The sequence below is a fragment of the Magnolia sinica genome, chromosome 8 (assembly GCF_029962835.1).
Source record: "Magnolia sinica isolate HGM2019 chromosome 8, MsV1, whole genome shotgun sequence".
Taxonomy (NCBI): domain Eukaryota; kingdom Viridiplantae; phylum Streptophyta; class Magnoliopsida; order Magnoliales; family Magnoliaceae; genus Magnolia; species Magnolia sinica.
In genome coordinates this window covers 14,752,775-14,772,467 of record NC_080580.1, presented here as the reverse complement: position 1 = coordinate 14,772,467, position 19,693 = coordinate 14,752,775, and the positions used below count along the sequence as shown (strand labels likewise).

General features: G+C 38.7%; 1 protein-coding gene across 2 annotated transcripts in view; it reads right to left on the bottom strand.

Annotated features, from left to right (window-relative positions):
* Nucleotides 1–3,949: 3,949 nt before the first annotated feature.
* LOC131252949 (SWR1 complex subunit 2) overlaps nt 3,950–19,693 on the bottom strand; it is a 34,628-nt gene continuing 18,884 nt past the window's right edge. The window contains exons 9-13 of one of the 2 annotated variants that reach the window (XR_009174771.1): nt 19,071–19,113; nt 11,547–11,612; nt 9,432–9,633; nt 4,957–5,079; nt 3,950–4,313 (exon numbers count right to left, since the gene is read on the bottom strand). Coding sequence is in view for 1 of the 2 variants with exons in the window: in XM_058253745.1 (XP_058109728.1) it covers nt 9,441–9,633; nt 11,547–11,612; nt 19,071–19,113 (302 nt within the window). In the remaining variant the exon portion in view is untranslated. The remainder of the gene's footprint in view (nt 4,314–4,956; nt 5,080–9,431; nt 9,634–11,546; nt 11,613–19,070; nt 19,114–19,693) is intronic. The other variant, XM_058253745.1, reaches the window with a different exon arrangement.

The following is a 19,693-nucleotide window of genomic DNA, read 5'->3' as shown; positions in this document are numbered from 1 at the left end:
ATCGTAGCTTCACATGAGCAACTTTCAGAAATTGCAATTTTGATAATACAGGGGCATTTCAATCTGGTAAAAACGTGTCTGTACAGAAGTGTCATAGTTTGGTAAAGTAAACTTGGAGTGGGAGAGATGACGGTGGCTTAAAAGTGAGGCATACCGTTTGAAAAAACTCACAAGGATTGAGTAGCGAGGAACTCACCACACTAAATGTGGGGCCCACTATGATGTATTTATCATTATCCACGCCATCCATCCGGTTCATTTTAGAATATGATCCCAAAATTAAAGCATATCCAATGCTTAAATGGACCACACCAAAGAAAACAGTGGGATAATGAAGTCCACCATTGAAACCTTCCTAGAGCCCACAGTGTTGTTTATTTTTCATCCAACCTACTCATAAGGTCACATAGACATGGATGAAGAGAAAACACAAATATCAGTTTGATCTGAAACTTCTATGCCCTCGAGAAGCTTTCAACTGTAGGCATTCATTTCTCATTGTTTTGATCGTTGATATGCTTCAATTTTTTCTCATGCCCTAAAATGAGCTGAAAAATGGATGGACAGCGTGGATAAAACACATACATCACAGTGGGCGCCACAGAGTTTACTACTCACTATACATCCAATCTGAATAGCCTCTTTCATTATGTGCAGTATCAACATTGCTCAGCACTACAAAGTCTGGAGGGTCGGCAAACATTAAAACCAAGTTCTCAAACTTGTGTGGGCCTATATTTTAATAAATATTGGAAGCAATATTCCATGGAAATATTAATACATTATGATATTTTTAATTAATCATTGTTTGGAATTTTTTGGTATGAACGATACCAGTGATCCATATAGTGATACCGAAACAGCAAACGCTCTTTTCAGAAAAATTAAAAAGATTAAGAAAAATAAAAAATCATTTTTCTCCAATCTTTTGATTCTAAATCCTTTCTAATAAAAATTGACCAATCCTTTTCATTTTTTAGAAGGAAAAAAAAAACTAATTTTGGTATATATAAATTGAAAGTGGAAAGCAAATAAGCTGGAATTACAAACAGTGATTTTTTTTTTTTTAGCCATTTTAATTTGCTGTGAATCATTTGGAATCATACAACAAAGATAAAAATTCATGTTTTTATATGTTTTGCATGCTTAATCTTGAATTTCAACTTCTAATTTGTGATTTTGATGAAAATTGCTGAACTTAAGAAAGAGTATGTTTGGATTTACAGGAAGGGTAAGGAAGGAAATTGTATTTCTCGATAAACTTTATTTTCAAATAAGGGTGAGAAAGGAAATACTATTTCTCATATTTGTTTATCAGCAACATTTTTTTAAGATAAAATTTTCTTAAGAAATTCTTTTGTTGCAATTTCAAGTCTCAAAGATTTAGGGCATGTTTGATTTTTCATAATACATGTAAATCCAGGGTAAGGAAGTAATTGTTACTCTTTCACCTTGTTAGAAAATGGGTGAGTAATTCCACCTCGAAAATCGGTCCAAAAGTGTTAACTTAAATATATGGGCCCCACTGCAATATATATGATGTATTTACACCATTCATCTGTTTTATCACTGCATTTTGGGCTTAAGCCGACAAACAAGGTAAATCCAACACTTAAATAACTGATTCCGAGGTGAAATTCAACACTTAAATGACTAACGGGAAAATACAAATATCAGCATGATCTAAAATGCTGATTCCCAATGCTTCATGCTTCCTGTGGTGTGGTCCAACTGAGCTTTGCATCTGCCTAATCTTTAGCCTCATGCCCTAAATTTAAATGATACAATGAATTGGCGGCGTGGAGAAGCCACCTACATCATGGTGGGCCCCATATTTATTTTGCAAAATTTTCAATTGTAATATTAAAAAGTCAATTGGAAAAAGATGCAGTAATTACCTAGGTAAATAATTATTACCCCATTTATAAGGTAATTACAGTTGAGCCGAAAAATCAAACATGCCCTTGAGGGTTGTTTGGCACCATGGATTGGGGGGATTTCAAATCCCCTAGTTGTTGACAGTATAAAGTAACTAGGGGTTTCAAATCCAAATGGTTTCAATTCTCATCACAGAGGGGGTTTGAAATCAACAGGGAGAGCTTCGATTACTTCTAAAATCCTTTCAATAGTTGCATGTGTAATATGCATGTCACTAGACTATTAAACTACTGGGCACATGGCCCACCTATGATATCCTGAGACAACTAGATTATCAATTGCATCACTATAATTATACTATGATGATAAGGGTGCCCACCTATGATATCCCGAAACAACTAGATTATCAATTGCATCACTATAATTACTTTACTATGATGATAAGGGCCGTCCAAACATTGTCCATTTAAATCAACGGTTAAAAATTGTAAAAATTGTTAGTTAGTCACTAGGACATGATCTTGTGCTTGTGACCCATCCGAGACTTGGAATTTCATCATTTTTGGACAAAGTATATATTTCAGCGGGCTTATTACAACCATTGTGTCAAACATTACAAAGGTTCACTAATTAGAGTTATTAAAGCTGATTTAGTTCACCAATTAGAGTTATTAAAGCTAATTTGGTAATTAAATTCAAACCCCTATAAATATATCATGCATAGCTACTTTTGGATTAAAGTTGATTCCCAATCTAGGTTGCCAAACACAATATGAAGATTTCAAATCTAGGGGTTCCGAATCCATGCTCCCAAACAGGCCCTTAAGCTTTACATAAAAACAAATCCCAAAAGCCCACAAAATGCAGTAAAGCATGCTAGTAAGCGTTTCAAAATCCAATGCCACCAGTAGCATCACAAGGTACTGGATAAATGTGGAGTCCAGTAAAGTGTCCACCGAATCCAACCCATTCTTAAGAAAGGATACCTCGGAAAACCAACAGAACCCATAAAACAGACTGGTCCCAAGCTCGAATGGACCACAATACAGGGGCATATTGAGAGGTAATGCCCACCGTTGATCAGCGTGAGGGGCCCACCATGTTGTGTACGTATAAAAAGACCGTTCAGACCCTCTTCATCCAGCCCAGATGAAGCCTCACTCCAAGCTTCAGTTTGCTTTGTGACTCAGGCAGGTCCCTGTGAAATTCAAGGGTAGGTGTTCGCTCACAGCTTGTTCCCTTCATAGTGGCCCACATTAGTTCTAGATCAGGCTGAATTTTGTGCCAGGGGTTTTCAGAGGCAAGGCGATTTGGATGTTGAAAATATGTTAGGTGGGCCCCACATCTTCCTGGTACCACTGTAAGCTTACGGGGGCAGCTGAACCACTGGAGTGTGTACCCTACATCAAAAGTGTGATTTTCACAAGTAAATGGTGAGGGGACCATCTGTATTATTAGGCACCAATACTGATAGGTCGTGGGCGATGAGTATTGGTTTTGGATGATACTTCAAACCTTGGCTAGAACTGAAACACAGAAATAAAATTTCATTAAATAGTTTTAATAAAACATCCAAATGTATCATACATTGATCATGCATGTAGATTGTGGAGCCTGCCCAACAAGTGGACCAGCCTGGCTTTTACGCCAGGCCATCTACATGGTGGGACCCACCTAATGCACCGATGTTCATTCGGGTTAACTTGAAGACTTGACCCGAGTCAACTCGGTGGTTTATTAACTATAAATTAGAAGGAAAAAAGAAAAGAAAAAAAGAATGGTAGGATTAGGAAATATTTAAATTAATTAACTTTGTAGAAATATTATGAAATAAGAAAACAACCAACCAATCCTTGCATAGCTTGGTGGTTGCATGCTCTCCAATGTTCGTTTCCACTTTTATTAACAAGTCTCACAAATCGAGTGACTCGGCCAAGTCGCAGCTAGATTCGTTGAGTCGACTCGCTAATTTGGTCAACTTGGCCCTAAATCTTGTTGAGCCCAGTTGACTTGGCTGAGTTTTGAGTCAAGTCACCGAGTTTTAAAACTGCACTCTTAAATACAAAACTCATCTTTTTTTTTTTTTTCTGCAGTACCTTGAGCATAAGTTATCTACATAAAGTGATCGGATCTCTGGCAGAGATGCACCCACTGTTTCCACATGATACAGCATCAAACGATTGAAACCCGTCAACGCCGGAGGGCAAGCCTTCGAAAAGATTATGTTTGCACATTTGCTCAGTTCATCTGTCCACACTTCCATCAAGATTCCAACAGCTTTCCTGATCTTCAGAGGCATCTACGTGTGGAATGTCAGAATGAGGATTGGTGGTTTGGTGATGCATACCTTCTCAAAGACCTCTTCTTAGAGTCACAGTGGGACTGTATCTTCCATTGCATCTCTTTGACAAAAATCCTTGCGCTCTCTCCAATTCCTTCAGAGGGAATCACATCAGTAGGAATTCAAGCTTTTGAAGGCAGAGTAGAAGAAAGTAGCAGCAATGATGATCCATGCAAAGAGTACTAGAAAAATGTGATGGCTACTCATGTGTGTGCTGTGCAAAAGATCCGTTCCATTCATCAGGCGGGCCACATGCATGTGCTTGGCCAAAACTCAGGCTGATGCACTCATCAGGTGGTTGCAGTCATACATTTAAGTCCAAACCATCAATCAATCTTTTCAAGTGCCCTTTTTGTTTTCATCCATGTGGCTAAAAATCAAGCTGATGCACTCATCAGGTGGTTGCAATCATACGTTCAGTGCAAACCATCAATCAATCTTTTCAAGTGCCCACTTTTTTTTCATCCACATGTGGCCCACCTGAGGAGCAGAGCAATTTTGGTCCGGGGGACAGGCATCCTGGGGCCCGCCTAATGAGCAGAAGGGAGCACATGAGAGTTCACAGGCACATGTGCGCACACGTGAGATTGAATCTGTTCATCAGGTGTGCCTCATCATGTATGTGCCTCGGTAAAAGATCAGACCAGTCCACTTATTAGGTAGCCACACTAGTATCTTGAATGTGGTCTCTTGTTCAAACTTCATCAGTCCATTCTTTTAGTACAAGAGTCACCCACCTGATGAGCAGGGCAAGTAGACATGCTCATGAACGGCCTAGATCTCGAACGTGTGACCCTGCAGGTAGGATCAGACTCCTACTGGTATATCCTCAGCTGGGTACTTTTAACTTTGAGACAAATCTGTTTAGATGTCAAACAAGAGACAAGGTGTCAATCGCAGAAACCCTGGAACTATCACATCGGAGTTGCATACTTTTGAAGGTTTGCAAAAGTGCACACTCATGCAGAGCTCTGCCCATCCAAACACAAGAAAACCTGCCAGTATGGCACACCTGAGACACTTAAGTGGGCCACAATATACAAAACATATAGGAGGTTTAAGAGAATTTGTTTTCTTCTTGCCATCCATTTTGTTTTCTACATTGTGGCCCATCCAAGGAGTGAAACTGCCTGATTTTCAGGCCAGAAGATCTAATCAGTGAGTCCCACCTTATGGAAAGCTCGGAGCTCACAGATGTGTGCTCCTGTGGATGGGAAGGGCTCACAGACGTGTTAACAAACCTCTATATGATCAAATTGAAATAATTTATTGCACACATGACTTCGTCTTTGTGAGTTTCTGTGCTTAGATTGCAAACGGCGAAAATTTGCCATTTCCTTTTCCCAAGAATTATAACATGATGTTTCGACCTCATGCTAGGCATTCCCTGAAAGAGACGTGTTACACTGGCACCCAGTGCAGTGAGAAATGGGCAAAGGTGGGTTAGGGTGTCCTCCATAAGCGAAGCGTGCGCAACGGCACCCATTTATGGTGAAGAGTAGGCAAGGGTTCCAGTGTCATTTTGGACATGTGAGGAAAGAAGCTAGTCTAAGAAAATAGAACTCATGTCACTGCTGAGGTTGGCAATATGCCAGGCTTAGGCCTGAAAACTTAAAATTTTGAACAAAGCAAGCTGAAGGCTGGGTGCAACCACTTTAAAATCCGGGTCTGAACCAACACCAGGCACATCCATTGTTACATCTACATGCCACAGAGAATTTAGAAAGTTCGATAGGTAAGATGTTGGGTAGGCCTTGGGAAACCAATGTTACATTACATTTTACCTAGATTATATGTATGATACATTCATTCATTCATTGCCTTCATTAATGTGTATGGAACATGTTTATCCATATGGGTTCGAGAGGGGAATCCTTTGGTTGTCCTAGGGCACTTGAGATTGGATACAACAACCACCGGTCAAGGGAGAGTTGTAGGCCATGGATCTTAGCACCTTGTTGGCCATTACCACTTACAGATTCCAGGACCATTGTTGTCGGGATCGCATATGCCATTTTTTTCAGAAGAGTATGCGATGGCATACTTTTTTGTGCGATAAGTATGTGATTGTATATGTGAGTATGCAATGGCATGCTTATTTGTGCGATCAGTATACAATCGCATATGCGTGTATGTGATGGCATACATTGTAAGTTGTGCTTGATTTTGTAAATTAAGTTGTAATTTGTAAGTTGTTCAACTTATCAAGTTATCATTTATCAATAGAATTTCTATGTTCGAAGTGTTTTATAATTAATTCTCTCGTGAGTATTAATGTAACTTGTTGATTGTTTTGTAAAATTTTATATAAATATTTATGTCATTAAGTATATAACTTAATTTATAGATGGTCCAATAGTTTCAAACGCTCAAACTACAATGAAATAGGTAAAAGAACCCAACCCAATCACTTGTAGTAATTAGGGATAGCTTTTCCTATTTTTTTAGATTTTTTAAAATTATTTTATTTATTATTATTATTTTTAAAATTTTTCGATTTTTCGATTTTTTAAATTTTTTTTCAAAAAGAAAAAAACAAAAATGCTAGAGCAATATGCGAGTATGCGATCACATATGCGAACAACATATGTTGGTCACATACAATCGCATATTCAATTTGACAACATTGTTTAGGACAAGCCTGTGTTTTTTTTTTTGAAAGGTAACAAGCATGTGTTTTTTCAAATGCTAGTTGTCTTGTGTGTTAGGACCACCCTGTGTCAGGATGGATAGTCTCCACCATCGGGCACAAACTTGAATCTATGTGCCTTGGCCCTACCCTGTATGAGAATGTAGTGTGCCATAGATATAGGATCCTGATAGGACCTTTGGGCACTTACATTAGCAAGATTGATGGCACGTATCTAGACTAGGAGACCCATCATACCTAGACTAAAAAGAGTTGCATGTGCATTAGCTCCGTCAAATCCCTAGACCCGAGGTGTAGATGGAGAGGCTCGTTTTACGAGGTTATCGCGTGGACATTAAAGTAGGTGTGGCGAGGCACATACATTAGGATCGTTAAACTTCATGTGATTCAATAAGGGATCCACTTAGTCTACCCAGGACACTATTAGTGGGCTAATCTTATGGTTTGGACTATTCATCAAGTGTTTTAAAGGCTGAGCAACACATCAAAAGTTTTCAATTGATTAATTACAAGTTTTCAACCGTTAACTTTCATTTTTATACGTTGATTTGTTTTAAAATATGCTCGATGGACATCCAATGGTTAATATTTGTTGATCCATCCTTTAGACTAGCATGGGTATTGGCTAAGGACGGTGATCACGGAAAGTGGAGAGATTAGGACGATTAACGTGCACGGAAAATGAAAGTAAACAAACTTTTGTTACAATAAGATACATTGAAATTTGTAGGGTGGTAGAGCATCATATGCGGTGCATCCCCTAGAACCCACTTCCTCTTCGTAAATAAATCCTATCTTGGAGGGAGAGGAGCCTGAAAAAGGAGAGCTTGGATGCCCAAGCCCCCCTTGGGCACTACCTAGCAGAGAGCCAAAAACAGATAGTGAGAGAGAGTAGACCACACCCACCTCTCATAAGTGCGCTTGCCCAAGAGCGCGTAGGCCATAAGGTCCACCTTGAGGATGGCTCTGGGTTAGCCATTGGCCCCTACCAAAGGGTTGACGTGAAGGTCCTCCATCTTTCTTCCATATGGGATAGATCAGAGAGAGACTTCCTAGTTTGGAAGATTGGCCCTAGCAAGAATTGATGGTTTCTACATACACAGGTATGGTTAGTTCATGCGTTTTTGCGTTTCCAAATATGGGATTATCAAAATGGGGATCCTTAGGGATAATCTACTAATATTAACTTTTCAAAATCGTTTTTTTTCTGTTTTTTTTTTTTTTAAAAATAAAAAATAAAAAATCAACAAAAGTGGTATCAAAGCAGTCTTGTTTCCCGATAATCAGTTGTTTCTATTTTTATTCAGCCAATGAGTATGTCCATTTGATGTGCTAATCAACTAGATTTTGTACACCTTAATCAGAAAGGGTCACCTAAAGTTTCAGCGTAATCAAATGTATGAATTGGGAGATCTAGTCGGGTCAATTTTACAATATTGCCAATGGTCAAAACTGAATGCATGACCGTTAACGATACATGCTTTTAGGCCCCCCATTATAGAGAAACTTGTAATTTGATTCCTAAATATGCATATATGCAGATTTTTTTTACTATTATTTGATTCTTAAATATGCAAATATGTGTATTTTAGCATTTCCGGAAGTATTATTGAAAAATTCCACCATTTTCTCCATGTTTCCCCAATGTTTTCCTGAGTCAGTGTTACATACTTTTAGGCTCCCATTAAAGGGAAACTTACTACGTACGCATCTTTTCTGCAATTATTTGATTCCTACATATGCAAATATGTGTATTTTTGCATTTCCTGAAGTTTTATTGAGAAATTCCACGATTTTCCCCATGTTTCCCTCAGTCAGCAATACATTTCTGGGTATCGCGAACAATATCGGTGATATTGATGCATGTTTCTATATCCCCAGTCAGTAATACATGCAATGATACCAATACTATGAACACTGCTTGAACCCAATCTCGAACAAGCCTTATTCCTTCAATCGGGGTAATCAAGGCAATTAACTAAAACCGACAAACCTAGCTAAAGAATTCATCTAATAGGGGAACAGGAAGTGTATATTAAATAGGGATTTAAAAATTAGATACACTCCATCTAAGACCAATCCAAACCAGACCAGTGGATAAATGGATCAGATCTGGATCCTGTTAGTCCAGACTGCTCCAGCTTATTTAGACTTGCACTCGATCCAGACCCAACGTGTATGCTAATGATCCAGTCTGGGGCTGAAATCCAGACCCGACCCAACTGCCATTTGCAAGGGTGTGCCAAATGGATCGGCTTGCCCCAAAATTAGGATAGGTGGATGCACAATGCCCGTTAGCATTAGGTGCTGCATCCAAACATCCCCGAATTGCGAATAGATGTCACACCTGGGACAATACATTTCTCGCTGCTTATCAGCACCCCACCCACTAGTCCACAGATCTGTGCAATTGTTAGTAACTAATTTCAACTTATGTGAATGGTTGTGATTATCCATACATTTCTTTCATTAGTTTCCAAACCCAAGAGAAATGAAAATCCTGTTAAAACATAGAAAAGCTAAAACTTCCAAATATGCCAGAGGAAAGCAATATCTACGTACCTAGAGCAGTTAATCCACAGCTTGACCTTCGAAAACTGGAATTCTCCGGAACTGGGTGCCTGACCGTTGATCTGATGTTTCCGGTGCATTAGCATCTCCAGATCTTTTTCGCCTAGCCAAAAATCCTTGACCAGAAATTGACTCCAATAGAACCCCCATATCTTTCTTTCCCTTTGTTACCCTGCTGTTTTCTTCCTTCAAGCTGCACAAATGACAAAGCAACAGAGTCAAAAAAAAAAAAAATCTTTCTTTCTTTTCTTTTCAGAAGGCAAGATGATTTTTCAGATTCATCAGTGAAAAAATAAGAAGCCAGCAGATTTATCCAGCATTATCTGAAATATTTGAAGATGGAAATTTGCAAACAAATGAGAATGCGATAAGGAATCTCATTGAAAACTTAACATAAACATTTGATTATATAGTGAGAGATTGATATAGTAAACAACATGACTTAAAATCCCCTCATCCATATACCATAAACAAATCTAAAGATTCTAGACTTGTCTATGACTGAGATGATCAAGCAGAGACAGTCCTACCAGTAATGCAAATCTCTACACATTCTTCGTCACAGCTAAATGAGGAATTACTGGATCTTGATCTGTTGGGATGACAATCGTGTACCAATACACCCATTACGTGGCACTGGGGCCCATTTAAGTGATCCAGACCACTGATTCGAGGGGCCTCATGGAAGCTGGAGGGTTGTCTGCTTCAAGATTAAAACATCCTGGAAACCCAAATTTTAGCCTTTCTTCGAGACCCTTTCCATATTATTTTTACTAACCATCCATTGCAGGCTAGGTAAGATCTTCCAGTATCGGATCTTTGGGCAGTCACTTATCTGTAGTGGGGCCCATTGGATCAACAGTTTGGATTATCAAACTATATGGAATTGGAAGAGACACTAATATGAGCAAAGATAGGTCTCAAATCAAGAATATGAGGATTGCCATTTGAACATTGGATAGCCTGGAAGGTAAAATAGCAAGAGTTGCATGAATCCACAGCAACAAGGCACTGGAAAAAGAGGTTGAAATCTTCCATCCTGTAGGACCCCAGAATTGGCAACTACCTAAGGTAATAACTTGCCAATACTTCTGTTTTCAGTGATTTTTTTTTTTTAAAAAGAGAGATCTGTTTTAAGTGATCTATTTCTTCGAAATCTATAATGAGTAGAGATGAATTTATTTTCAGGCATCTACCAAATGGGACCTTAGCAAATGATATGAATTTGGAAGTGTTCAAGATGTTTGTTTTCAATCTACAGGTGGGTTTGAACTTCACCTATGGCATTACCTATTTTTAAGAGAACCATTGACCACTTGGTTGTGCCAAGTTCTCATGAGTCCAAAGCAGTCCGACTGTCCAGTCCAGTTTGGGTTTTAAAACACTCGTATAAATTGCTTAAGTTAATATCCACAGAATCGATCCTAAGCTATTAATTTAATTTACTAATTGATACTAATTTAGCATCTCAAGCGCAAAATTAGGATCAGAGTTTTTCACTAATTTAATTAGGGTGGTAGCTTATATGAGATTTATTTTAAGTTCTACTCTATCTCTTTAAAGTAGTTGGGTAAGAAAGAGATGAGACAACTACCAACTTCATTTCAGCCATATATCGCATCATGTCTATCATATGGTTGCATGAACCAACAACAAATTTGGGTGCAGGAGCAGGGAAGCAACAGCTTGAAAATGTTTGCCAGTATAAACAGCTAGGAAGCAGGAGCGGAAGAGGGAGTGCAAGTTCGAAGAGTGATTCAAAGTGTGAGGTCCACCTAGTTAGAACTTATGAGGATCGTGAAACTGACTCACTTGATCTAAATTTTGAATTAAATAATGATAATAACTAAAAAAACACTAAACCTAAATTTGATTTCCTCATACAGGAAGTTCGAAGCAAATAACAAGGCAAACATGTTAATGGCCACGAAGATACTTACCACTGTGAATACATAGGGAAGTATTAACTTATGCAAATAGGTAAGTGTTGAACATAAATATGGCAAAGGAACAGGTCTCATATTCTGATGCAAAACTACTACAATAACCATAAACTCACAAATGCAAAACTACGAAGAATCCTCAAAGCAAATAAAGAAGATTTACCGTTCCCGAATAATTCTGAAGGCTTCTTTTGTTGCAAAAGGTAATCCTGTCTTTGGGTCACGATACCTGCAACAACAGAAAGCTATTCAATGATATAAATTTAATTGAAACAGTGGAATGTTCAATGACAAAGGCAATGCTTAAGAGGAAAATTCAATGAATTTTTTGAGAATGGGCTATGCTAAAGCAGCCTCCAGAGAGGTCTCCTTCCACTTCTCAATCTCTGAGTAGATCTCTAATTCCCAAGGAGAATCTTAACACTTTCTTCTTATTCTTGGGGCCGATTAGCTTGTACATTGAGGTGTGGAGTTTGTGTTGGTGATGATTGCTCTTCATCCCCTTTGTGGGGTTTTTATTTTTCCTGCTTGTTTCCTTTTGCAATAAAATTTTGGTTGTGGTTTTATAATTAAAAAAAAAAAAAAATCATTTCCATCCACACTATACTTCAGTCACACCAATGTCTGGGTTGGCTCGGAGTCAACCTATACCCAGTGATGCAATACAATTAACCACTTGCTCTAAAAGCTTAAACTGATAGAGCATGACAAATTAATCCCTTTATCTCATAGCCTGGGCCCCACATCGCATGAGTTAGGACCTCGGCCGAACCCCCCTCGTGGGCCCCACATCACATGGGTACCGCCTCACACGGGCTGCCCACCCTGAGTATGCCCTTGCATCTCACAGGCTACCCCACTTGAGCCCGGTGTGAAAATGCCCCTACATGACCCAGCTTTTAAATGTTTTACCAAACGTGTTTATTTCACATAAGAGCTTTTTTTTTTTTTTTTTTTTTGAAAACTTGATTTTACCAAACAAGCTTATTAAAAATAAGAACTAGAATTTTTTATTTTTTTTAAAAAAAAACTTATTAGAGTAGCTCTTATTTGAAAAGCTCTTATTAGATTAGAGTAGAGATCAGATGCCAAATGAGCCCTTATACTCCCCTAGGCGATAACTAGTTAAGAAAATGTTTGACTAAAAAGGAAGTGGGGATATTGGATGGCATACAGAGTATGCAGTTAGCCCAACCAAACGCAGCATGATCAACTTCATGGTGTACTGCCACTTGAAAACCGTATTCCATAAATCAATTGATGCATCGGATGAAACAAAAAATGCTACTTATATTTTATCCCTAATGGATAAGATTGAAGAGGAGAATGTGGTGCAGATTGTGACAGATAATGAAACAACATATAAGGTTGCAAGACATATGGTGATGCTAAAGAGACCACATATTTTGGTTACCATGTATTGTCCACTGTATTGATCTTATATTGAAAGATATTGAGAAGAAGAAGAGTGTTACGGAGATGGTCGAAATGGCCAAACGAGTGACGACATTTATTTACAACAATAATCAAGTAATCGCAATAACAAAGAGGTTCACAAATGGAAGAGTTGCTTAGACCTGCAACAACTACATTTGCAACTATCTTTATAACCCTGAAAACTTTGTACCAGCATACAGGAGAGTTGAGTGAGATGTTTGCTACCCAAGCTTAGCTCAACGCAAAACATGGAAATAAGACATCGGAGACACCAGTTAAGGTTATGAAGACCATAAGGGATAATAAATATTGGAAGAAAGTCGAGAAGATCCTTAAGGTGATTGAGCCACTAATGAGGGTACTCCGTTTTGTTGAAACCGACAAAGCACCTACAATGAGCTTTCTATACGATGTCATGGATAAGGCAAAGATAACAATTCATTGTGATAGTACAAGCCGGTTGTCCTACTAGAAGATGATTGACAAAAGATAGACAAAACAGCTCCATCATGATCTTCATGTAGCAGGTTACTATCTAAATCCTAAGTACAAATATACTCAATCATTTGTTGTAGATGATGAGGTTCATGTCAGGCTAAAGAATGTAATAAAGAGATTAAAGCCTGACTTAGATATGCAAATAAGGACGTTGAATGAATTAGACATATTTAAAAATCGTCGGGGCAGCTTTGGAAATGTTCTTGCACAACATGTAATATGCAACCGCACAACATGTAATATGTAGGTTGCAACCAGCATAATGATGGATGAATTTTGGAAAGAGTGCGAAGGCTTTTCAAAAAATTACAGTAAAAGTTTTAAGCTAGACAACTTTCTCTAGATGCGAAAGGAACTGGAGTTGTTTTGCACTTATTCATTTGAAAAATATGAATAGATTGCAGAGTCAGATGTTGAATCGACTTCTCTTCATGCACTACAACATAAGGTTAAGAGTACGGTGACATCATAAAAGCATTACAGCAAGCGTTAGTGACTCGAACTATTGTCTAATAGGGACAATATTTTTTTATGAGGATGACTCACATCTACCTTGGTTGTAAGGGAAAAACATATAGAAGAGGATAGTGAAGAATTGGAAGTGGATGACCCAATAACATGTGGTGTGCAGCAAGAGAGTCATGCAATTATGTTGGACCCAGAAAAGGGGGCATGTTTCATGTAAAGTCCGGCTCAATGAAAGTGTACCGAGTAGCAGCAGCAGCGAGATCGAGACGGATGATCATGGTGGTGGTGGTGATGGTAATGCACCTGATGGCTGATGCTGGTCCCACTTCTGTTGTTGCTCAACACACCATATAGTTGTCTACAAATCGCAAGGCTAATGAGCATCAATGACAGGATACGCGAGGCCGGACTTACGAGTCTACTGAGTCACGATACAACCAACGAGAGGAGGCTGGCACCAATGGTGCACAAGGAGGTTCGAAACATCAACAGGTTTATGGTCACAAGCATTATGGATATTCTTACGACCAACGAGATTATACGGAGCCTGTTCTATCACATTCATGTTGGAGTAGTCCTCTTGATCCACATGTTCCACATGGATATAGATATCTAGATCTAAATCTAAGTTATTAATCACAAACAGATTCTCAATCTCAACAGTTCTAGTATGAGCACCAACAAGCCTATTCGACTGATACTAGTAGATATCCTTACTCAGGGTCAGAGTCGTTGTCTAGTCAGGATCAATCATCCTCCGGTTTCGTTGACCTTCACAACAAAGAAGATTTTCATTTAGGTGGTGACTCGAGAGTTTTGTTAAGGTAAGTATATTTTTTTAAAAACATTATTTACATTTCAGGTAAGTATTTCGATACCCACACACTCAAGTCCTCCTTGACACTGTTGAACTTGTGCTTAAAAGAACTCCCCTGAGAAACAATCAAGCAATCTTTAATTTGCAAGGGAGTTAATCATACTATCATTTTTTTCCTATCTTGAGGATAACAAAACAGGAATCATAGGATAGGAGAAGTCTCTTGTATGTTGAAGACTTAAATAAAATGGACACTGTAATTTATGCAAGTCTTTAGGTATGTAATGTACACTAAATTATGGAATAACAAACACCTACACATGAGAATGAGATATTTTGATACTACATTCATTCTAATATGTCTATCATTGGTATTAGATAGTTAGAAAATTAAATCTATAAGTTTTGCAGTCAATTCCATGTTGTCAGGTTCATAAATTCATCAGACAACCCAATACAAATTTCTCACCAAAGAGTGGACTGTTACACTATCATAAACATGTTCAAAACTATAAATGAATGCATATTTGGAATATTTAGAATTTTTCATATTTAATCCATGCTTTTTTGGATTTTTTTTGGCCCAAAAAAAGTCGATACAAGGGGTGTAACTGTCATTATAGCCCTGTATTGGCCGTTACGGCATAAAGGTAACGGTGGGCACCGACAGAACACCTTGCCCAATGGACTCAGGCACCACCTGATTCATGTTGCATGACTTGATAATGCCCCAGTATACTCCTGTCAAAGAGCAGTTAATAAATAAGTGGTCTGTTGTTGTTTCGTTGCTTAAACATAAAATGCACCATATTTGTTACTATCATCTATTTGCCTTTGGGTGATTTAAAGATAGCACTTAGTATTTACCAACAAGCCATCCAAATGCTATCACCCTTGGCAGACCCTTGTATGACCAGATTTTAGCAGTAGGCACTACAATATGTCTTGCCTCTTACCGCCAAAACAAAATATATAATGATTTCACCATAAAGAATCCTAACATTTCCACCCTCCATCTTCTTTTGTCTCTATCATTCAGATCTAGAACCACCCTCCATCCCTCCTCAGGATCAAATATGCATTACCTAATTTACTGAGATTCCATGGTCACTACTCCATAGAATCTTGCAAATTTCTGATATAGAAGCTTTTCACATACCACGTGTCCTCCCAAAACCTTCTTCCATCACCTTTCCAAATACTTAAAACCACCCCTCTGGAGAAACAAACTTCAACACTAGAAACCACTCTCATCCTCGACACTTTTCTTTGTATTGAGAATTTTCTTCAATTGTTGCCATCCACAATTTTCATTCCCCATATTTTCTAGCGATCACTTGCTTCCAAAGGTTAACATTTTCAACCGCCATCTCCAAAGCCGTTTTACCTAAAACAGTCAACTTCATAAGTTTCATACCCCTCATCCACTCCACCCTGCTTTTGAGCCATACCTACTTCCACCCATTAAACTATCACACCAAATGGAATTTTTTACTTGTCCCCTACTCTCCAAAGGAATTTCTTTGTAGATACCCACCCTTCCAAACCAAATTCCCCACAGCCCTTTCAATGATGAAATCGCATGGATGTTCTTTCAGCTTGTCCATACAGTATGGTATGCTAAGACATGTAGAGGGCAAAAGCATGGCCTTGCATCTAAACGCCTCCACCATCTCTCCCACTTCGTCTCCCAGTTTAACTTCTAAAATACCACTTTAAAAAATATATCTATATTCTTGGCCCTAATATTTTAGCTATCACTCTACCACGTGTCGGGCATTTCGAAGGCCATTTCCTCGTGTTGTCCAGCGACTTATAGGTGTCTCGTCATTCAACCTTGGGAATGGTTCCTGGATACGTTTATGGGAGGATATTTGGTGCGGAAACAAGCCTCTAGCGGAAGATTTCCCTTCCTTGGCATCGCTTTCTTCAGAGAAGAGATGTTTTTCCTCTGAAGGTGGGATGGGCACTCAGTGTCCTCCATGCAAAAGGGCTCTATTGGATTCTAAAGCAGCGGAGTTTGCAAGCTTATTGGTGAGTCTTCAACATTATTTCCCCTCTCCAGAAGGTATCCTCCACAAGGTTAGCAGGCGGGAAGCAGATACTAACGATAGACAATCTTTAGAAAAGGGGAATGATCCTCCCGAATATTTGCCTTCTTTGCATGCGCAATGCGGAATCTGTCGACCATCTATTGATCCATTGCCATTTTCCTAATCGGCTTTGAAATCACATCCTGCAAATATTTGAAGTGAAGTGGGCCATGCCACAGTCAGTTCCGCATCTTCTAGGGGCGTGGCATGGTATTCAGCTATCAAAAGATAGGCTCACTTTATGGCAGCTGAGCCTTCCCGCATGCCTTTGGAACATATGGGGTGAACACAACGCTCACTACTTTGAAAACAAGCTGAAATCGTGGAAACAAGTTCTATGGAAGACGGAGTTGCCTCTGAATGGGCTATGAATATTCCTCATGTTGACATCAGTGTAGCCTGTTCTTTTTTGGATCTACGACTTTTTCTTGGTTGTATTTTTTCAGTTTGACAGTTTGTCAAGCAGCTTTTCAATAAAATCATTCACAGCTCTTCAATATATATATATATATATATATATATATATATATATATAGTCTCTCAAAACTTCTCCCCACTTTCCTCAAGATAGATACTACGTCCCCATCAACATCGCGGGGGGGGGGGGGGGCTGCGCAAAGATCTCATATTCTACCCTGAAACCCCTATATAGTCCTTCCTCATCTACCTTTTTAATCATTCTTCTCAAAGATCCCACAACCCCGACAAAAAGGAGCAGGCAGTGACAGCAGGTCGCCCTACCTTAAAACCCATTGTGCACCTGAAAATTCCTCCTACGAATCCATTTACTAGTATAATAATAATAATAATAAAGGTAAGCTGATCCCACACATTCCACTACCTCCACCTCACCTAGATCCCATCCTCCCAAGCATGTATTCCAAGAACTTCTAATTAACATGATCGTGTCTTTTATCATGTCAACTTTATATATGATGTGCGATCTTCCCTGCATGTGCCTAGATTCGATGCATTCATGCACAGCCACAGCCCCATCCAAAATTTGTCTTTCTTGTATATGAGCTTAGTTGCATGAAGTGTGAAGTGAATCATCAACAGATTTATTTTATAAAAAAAAATTGAAAGGTAGTGAACCGAATCATCAACAGATTCAGGTGCAGGAGTGAGGAAGAGTGTGTTTCAAAATGCTAGAAAGTATAAATGGCCAGGAATCATAACAAATAGCAAGATTCTGAAGTGTGACTCCACGTGGGGGCGACACCTGGTTAGAAGGATCATGTAACTGAGTGAATGAGTGTCCTTGGAGCCCCAACACCTTGTTTTACCTTGTAGTTAAGATTGCTAGTATTTTATACAGTCCTCCGATTAAGCTAATCAGTTGGAAAAATAAAAATTTACACTTCATGCGTCTTCCTTCTTCGAAACAAACACAATAAAAGATGCCCTAAGATCCTTTAACAACTCTCCCCTATTGTAGTCCAACTATTTAAAAATTTTAAATTCCTGCTTTGTGTTTAAGCCCTTGTTCATCCTATCAATCAAAACTATGTCATCAATAAACAACATACACTGTGGGACTGGGACGTCTTCTTGTAATGCCCTAATCATCCATAACCAATAGAAAAGGATACAGCTCAATGCCAACCCTGGGGTACGCCTACAATAATTGGAAAGTCACTTGTTAGTGCTCCCTCATATACATCCTTAGTCAAGTCAATATACCCTCTTGAGACTCCTTTCTTTCCCAACACTTAACTCTAGAGGGACCCTATTGTAGGTTCTCCAAGTCAATAAAGATGTGGAGATCCAACCTACTCTCCCTATATTTCTCCATTAGGTGTCTGTAAGTAGGAAAAAAGTATTAATAGTGATCATACTGGCATAAGTCCAAACTGATTTTCTGATACATTTATCTCACACCCTAACCTTTGTTCAGTCACCCTCTTCCAAATGAAATAGCAACTACAAATCTCCAAAGAGTGTCTCGCATGGGTCGCCAATCCGGCATGTTTCACTTAATAGGTACTGCATGCAACAACAGTAATATTATTAGGGCCATTAATTAATGGGGACTACCCTTTTTTTTCTCATTTGGAATATTTTCAGGGATTACCACTTTACGTGTCAAGCTCCATAGAGGACGCTGAACGGATCATCTGAACCTCAATTCTTCCACTGAATGTGGACCCATGAGTTTTTGGGTTTCAACAATCCATTCAAATGATGCCAATCAATTGCCAGGAACACCTTTCCAACATGACTTTTGGAACAATGACCAATCCATAGTAGTGCAGATGGATGGTTCCAATCATCCAACTGTGGATGCATGGGGGGCCCATCCAGCGACACATGCTATTGAGCTTGTGTCATGGCACACACAAAATGATCTTATCTAAACTCAAAGAGCACTTACTTGGCAGGCAATCCTGTGACTGCACACATGGCCTTCTGGGGATCTGCAAAAGAAACCAGAGATGCATTAACTGACATTCCGGGACATAGCAAACTACATCTCAAGTTTGTCAGTGTGCCCCTAACCATAAAACATCAGCAGAGGGATAAATCTACACAGAATAGGAAAGAAATAGTCCAAGGGCAGCATCTGAAACAAAATCCTAAGAAATGTAGACTAATATACTGAAAAACACAAAGTAGTTAGATAAGTTTGAAAGATGTGTGTGCGCGCGTGTGCGCATGTATAATGCTGTTTGTTTTCATAATAGGAGTTCTGCAAACTAGTGAACAAAAATGGTATACTTCGTGTACATAGACACACACCCCTAAATTATATATAAATATGATTTATGCATGCATAACAGATATAGTAGGAAAGCAGGATTAGGCTGACCACTTCCAGATTAACTAAAAGAGTAAAAATATTCTTCAAACTATAGTACACTTACAACATAAAATTTTGTGTTCTGCATGCTACTTTGTGTTAAGAAATATCAATAGTCAGGGTATTATTTTTTCTTCAAAAACGTCAATCCCCCACTATATCTACCCTTTCATTTGCTAATTAATCCCAAACTCTAC